Source organism: Octopus bimaculoides, chromosome 20, assembly GCF_001194135.2.
Source record: "Octopus bimaculoides isolate UCB-OBI-ISO-001 chromosome 20, ASM119413v2, whole genome shotgun sequence".
Classification (NCBI taxonomy): Eukaryota; Metazoa; Mollusca; class Cephalopoda; order Octopoda; family Octopodidae; genus Octopus; species Octopus bimaculoides.
The window spans coordinates 25,917,214-25,923,063 of record NC_069000.1 but is presented as its reverse complement, the minus strand read 5'-3'; the positions used below and the strand labels follow the sequence as shown (position 1 = coordinate 25,923,063).

At 35.9% G+C, this 5,850-nt stretch overlaps 1 protein-coding gene across 1 annotated transcript in view; it reads right to left on the bottom strand.

The window, feature by feature from the left end:
* LOC106868467 (ammonium transporter Rh type B) overlaps positions 1–5,850 on the bottom strand; it is a 67,266-nt gene that overhangs the window by 9,399 nt on the left and 52,017 nt on the right. Inside the window, exons 8-9 of the mRNA XM_014913738.2 lie at positions 5,605–5,742; positions 669–802 (exon numbers count right to left, since the gene is read on the bottom strand). Coding sequence (XP_014769224.1) covers positions 669–802; positions 5,605–5,742 — 272 coding nt within the window. The remainder of the gene's footprint in view (positions 1–668; positions 803–5,604; positions 5,743–5,850) is intronic.

Below are 5,850 nucleotides of genomic sequence, written 5' to 3'. Positions count from 1 at the left end.
GAGTCCTTCATGTATTGTGGAGGCGCAATGGCCCAGTGATTAGGACAGTGGACTCGCGGTCATAGGATCGCGGTTTCGATTCCCAGACCGGGCGTTGCAAGTGTTTATTGAGCGAAAACACCCAAAGCTCCACGAGGCTCCGGCAGGGGATGGTGACGAACCCTGTTGTACTCTTCCACCACAACTTTCTCTCACTCTTACTTCCTGTTTCTGTTGTGCCTGTAATTCAAAGGGTCAGCCTTGTCACACTGTGTCACGTTCAATATCCCCGAGAACTACGTTATGGGTACACGTGTCTGTGGAGTGCTCAGCCACTTGTACGTTAATTTCACGAGCAGGCTGTTCCGTTGATCGGATCAACTGGAATCCTCGACGTCGTAAGCGACAGAGTGCCTTCATGTATTAAATTGATTTTACAGATAGTTGAATTCACCAGTGTAAGATGTGATGGCACGGTACAACTGATGGGTAATTAAGTTACGTGGCTACATGAAGTTCAAGTCCCTCTTACGATATGCCAGCACTTGCTACGTAGAAAGAAGATTTACATTTTTTAATCCGCTAAACTCGAAGGAGACAAAAAGTAAGGGTCTTTGTGATTCGAAAATTATTTGTGTCGTTATCTTACTCTGTGACGAGTTTAACATGGTTTAAATTCAACATCGTACCTGAGTCCATAAGTGTCTTCTGTTGCAGTTGCTGCAGCGACTGCACCAGCAATACCTGCAATAAGAGCAGGCATGCCGTGTAGATTGTTCACGCCACACGTATCATGAGTTTTCAACTTGGATGACAAAAACGGCTGCAAATGAAGCAAATTGAAGTAAGGTAAAGAAAAGCAAACAGAAAAAGTGATAAGGAAGGAGGGGAGAAAGAAAAAGAAAAGGAATTCTCATATCAAAGAGATTTCTATTACTGAGATAAAAAGAATTTTTAGTACAAGAGATAGCTATGAATGAGACGAATAAATCTTATGTATGAAGATTGAATAAACATCTTAAAAGAATTAACATCAAAAATGTAATGATTTTATTTTACAATGGAGAATAGAGAGGGGTGTTGAGAAATGTTTAGTAACATTTTGTCTGACTCTTTACGTTTGGAGTTCAAATTCTGCTGTAACCGACTTTGCCTTTCATCCTTACGTAATACGATAAAATAGTACCAGTCGAGTACTAGGAGACCGCCAAAATTTCAAGCCTTCAGCTTATAGCAAGGAGGATTTTACGATGGAGAATATGTGGCAGGTATAGAAATAAAATACTCCAAATGTGGGAAGAAAAAACGTTTGCGCTACTTACTTGTGCCCTTGAATTCTGAATCAAATTGGTTATCTTTCCTGAGTCAATAAAATAGTAGCAATCAAGTATTGCTATCAATATAACCAACTGTCCTCTGCCCTCCCTCAAAATGTTTGACACTGAATTTGTCTTGGAAATTACAATTATCATTTATTTATTCATTTGCAGTTTTATTTTGAGCGCACTTTTAAATTATTTTTCTGTGTAATTAGATATACTCTGCGATATTATTGTAGTTATAACTATTCTCTAGTTTTTCTTTATAATTGTTCCACCTGGTTTGATTGTGTTTCAATATTTATATATGAGCAAGGTGGTGAGCAGGCAGAAACGTTAGCGGTATTTTGTTTAGCTTTACGTTCTCAGTTCAAATTCCGCCGAGGTCGACTTTGTCTTTCATCCTTTCAGGGTCGATAAAGTACCAGTTGTGTCCTGGGTTAGATCTAATCGACTGGCCCCCTCCTGGCCAACATTTGAGATCAACGTGTATTCATGAATATTTCAGAAAGAATAACCACTTTCCTTCGTAGCTTCTTTGGTTGCTGAAGGTATTATTTCATACAAAAATGTGACATCGATGTTCTAGTCTATTTGAAGAAGCCTGTCAAACTAGTTAATGATTTGTAGGTACTTATAACCCGCACTGATTTTTGCTACATTTCGTATCGATAAGTCAGATGTAAACAAACAATAAGATCGAAAAGAAAATAGGTAATGAGAGTATATGCCCTATTTAGGGGAGGAGCTCCATCAGGACTCATCTAACCCATTCTCACCTCCAAATCCATTACTTATATAGCTACCACACACGGTGGTGTTAAGTTATTGGATAATGCAATTTATACATTTAACGCTTTCCTGGGGCTAATTGAAAAATATTACTGATTTGTATTTCGTTATGCAAACACAACATACTATAAATTATATTAAAAGTTTTCATAAGTTAATACCATGTTCTACTGCGTTATCAGTGCTTTTTACATTATTTTCTTAAGGTTATTTCTACAGGTATTCTATAGAAATTATAGCGATCACCGATTTTTGCAACAACGTTTCGTATAGAGACGTCTGACGTCTCTATACGAAACGTTGTATCAAAATTCATTGCTGGCTATAACTTCCATAGAATATTTGTAGAAATAACCGTAAGAAAATCCTGTAAAACCAATTATGCTTCTTTAATGTTGCTCTTCAATTGCTATGTGTTATCATGTGTTACCTCTGGAAGATACTTTCCTTGTTCCTTAGAAAGATCTATTGATATTTATTCTTGAATTATTGCCATGCTTATGATCTCCACCTTCGCAAATCTTCCTCCTATTCTCTTTTACTCATATTTTTCGTTAGCCTCTTCTCCTTCGATCATGTTAGTTTGTATCTGCGTGTTGTAGACTTTGGTTTTGTTGTATTTTGTTAAGTTTGTTTGGTTTACATGTGTTGTTTTTGTACTTTATACTTAAGGGGCATAATGAATGAAAAATTTCGTTCCCAAACACACGGTTTTGGGCTCAGTTCCATTGCGTGACACCTTTGACAAGTGTCTACTATTGGCCCGAGGCGACCAAAACTTGTTGAGGGGAGACAAAACTGAAAGAATCCCGTCGTGCGTAGGTGTGTCTGTGTGTGTGCGTGTATATATGAATGTATGTATGTATGTATGTATGTATGTATGTATGTGTGTTTGTGTGTGTATGTATGTATGTATGTATGTATGTATGTATGTATGTATATATGTATGAATGTATGTATATATGTATGTAGGTATGTATGTGTGTTTGTGTCTCCTTGACGCGCCTCCCTCATACAAGCTGTTTCATTCGTTTCCTGTCTTTTGTGAAAATACGTCAGCCTGCGGTTAAACATTACTTTACTCGGAAAGAGGTGAAGGTTAGTGATACGAAGAGCATCCGGCTGTACAAAATGCACGCATAGAAAAAGTCGACTTTTAAACAATGATGATAATAGTGATGTTGCATATTTTCTTTTAAGTGTTCTACTTTGGTTTCTGATATTTTGCTGATTTCGGTGTTGAGAATGTATAATTCGATTATTTTTTCCCCTCTTAATTATATACAAGAACATTATCATAATACACAAGAACATTATCATACTTGTCTCGTGTTTAGGTATGCATTTTCTGTCGCTTTTGCGAAATTTGTTTAAGTCTTGTTTATGCAGATTGCCCTTACTTTAGTTAAATTTCAGTTTGTTTTTGGCGATACCATGTTTCACACGTTTAATGTTTTGTACTTTTTTATGCATAAAATTAATGATGCATGTTTCTCTTTTAACATTGAGCTGATGATACTGTTTTTTTTTTTATATATATGTTGCTTGTCATGTTTTGTGAGTGGTGGTTGAATTAGTCGGGTGTTGATACAACACGGTTTTTGTTGTTCTTCATATTGTCAGTTGAAATATAATAACGATATGAGGTAAAAATAAATTTTACCGATAGATGGTTCTAGAGGCAGAAGTAATTTTAATAAATTATGAATTTATGTTGTGTGGTATTTGCATAGTCATATTTCTCTCTTTTGTGTTATACATATATAGTTAAAACTTCTGACTTGACACATTGCGATTAATCAGCGGTAATGGATATTTTTCCAGATTATTCACTACACGTTCTGTCAATAACGGTGCTCTATTATTATTATTATTATTATTATTATTATTATTATTATTATTATTATTATTATTATTATTATTATTATTATCATCATCATTATTATTGAGTGAGAGAGAAGTGCATGCTATCAAAGTGACAGTAGGGCACAAATATACGAAGCCCTGTATACGTACCATGACTACCCTTCTGATAAGTGTACACCAGCCATGTGCATCACAACCATATGTGCGTGAAATGGTGATCCCATACCAAGATAAACAGCGCATGACCTTGCAGGAGAGGTCCAGTTAGAATTTTCTTCACGTCGCGTAGCCCATCCCTCCGCCCCAAAAAAACCCTGAATAAGGATTGTTTAAGGATTTTGAACGAAACACTCAAATTTCCAGAGGTGAATTATTTAAGCCCCAAAGAATTCCTCTCAAAACATGGCTTTCATGCTCCCCCACTACTTCTGCTTGTGATCAGAGAAGCACATATCGTCAGCCACCAAGAGACATGCTCAACTGGTTAAGGTCAGACAACTGACAAGCAAATTTGTGGTATTGAGTAGAATATTTCCTGTAGCTCATCTTTTATACCAAGACAAAATATGTACATGATAACACGTCCATTCAGTTAAGATCAGAAACCATGAGAGCCAGTGCGTGATACTGCATCAAGGCATTTATTATTATTATTATTATTATTATTATTATTATTATTATTATTATTATTATTATTATATGCCTTCATTTAAACAAATTGTGACGACATGTTAAGAAGGAATCATTTTATTGACTGCCTAACAGTTTGTGAACTTCAAACTGACAGTACTTTCCGCAGGGTATTTGCTGTTCTACAGAGATCTGCATTCACTAGCCACACAAACTCTCACGCAGATAAGTCCTAGTCCTTCAACGTTTAGCGGTGAATATAGCTTTACCTTTGAGTGCAATACACCTTTGTGCAATACATCATCATCATCATCATCATCACCATCATCATCATCATTATTCTACATTATTATTTTACGCGTTCATGCGTTACTGTCTCTGTCCTTGTGTTACGCTTACACCAAGGGAGGTAATAACTCAAATAGAGAAATATACATGTATATAGAAAGAGAGAGAAGGAAGAGAAGAGGAGTCTAAGAGAGGAGGAAAGTGAGACGAGAGAAGGAGAATGTCTCTATTATTCTGCATGGTCGAAATGTTTAACATAGTAAAACTATGTCATGAAGATATAGCGATAGATAGTTAAATCAAAGTGAAATAATTTTAGTTAGCAAATATCTGTGGGCGTGACATTTTCATCATTTATATGTTTCAGACCAAAAGCTCTAGCCATCCTGGGGCACAAACATTATTTAATTTTTTTCTTTAAATGCTTTTCGCCATTATGAGTGTAGACTAACGCAAAAGGGAATGCAGATATGATAGTTGATTAGCTACCTAACTACATGGATACGTGTGTAGGTCAGTCTATACACACTCTCTCTTTCTCTTTCATACATACACACAAAAGCATTGGACTGCTTCCCTATTAGCTCGTTTTTATGATTGTGCTTCACTTATGTGAGTGAATAAATGAAGAGTTCTATGGTGTATGAAGTCAATGAATATATAATATGCGATGAAGGAGTCACACTCCTGTCTAACATAGATAATCCCAAGATACTTATAATCAACTTACTGTTATATATTTGTAGCCAAAAGTAGAGACCAAGCCAGCAACTGAACCTATAATTATTGCACCATAAGGTTGGATCATCAAATCTGCAGAGGTACCCACGGCGACTCCACCAGCTAGAGTAGCGTTCTGGATATGAACCTGTAATATGTGATAAAATTTGAAGTAAATTGTACTTCAGTGATATATACATACATATGTATGTACGCATGAAAAATAAGCATCATTTATATATATATATATATATAT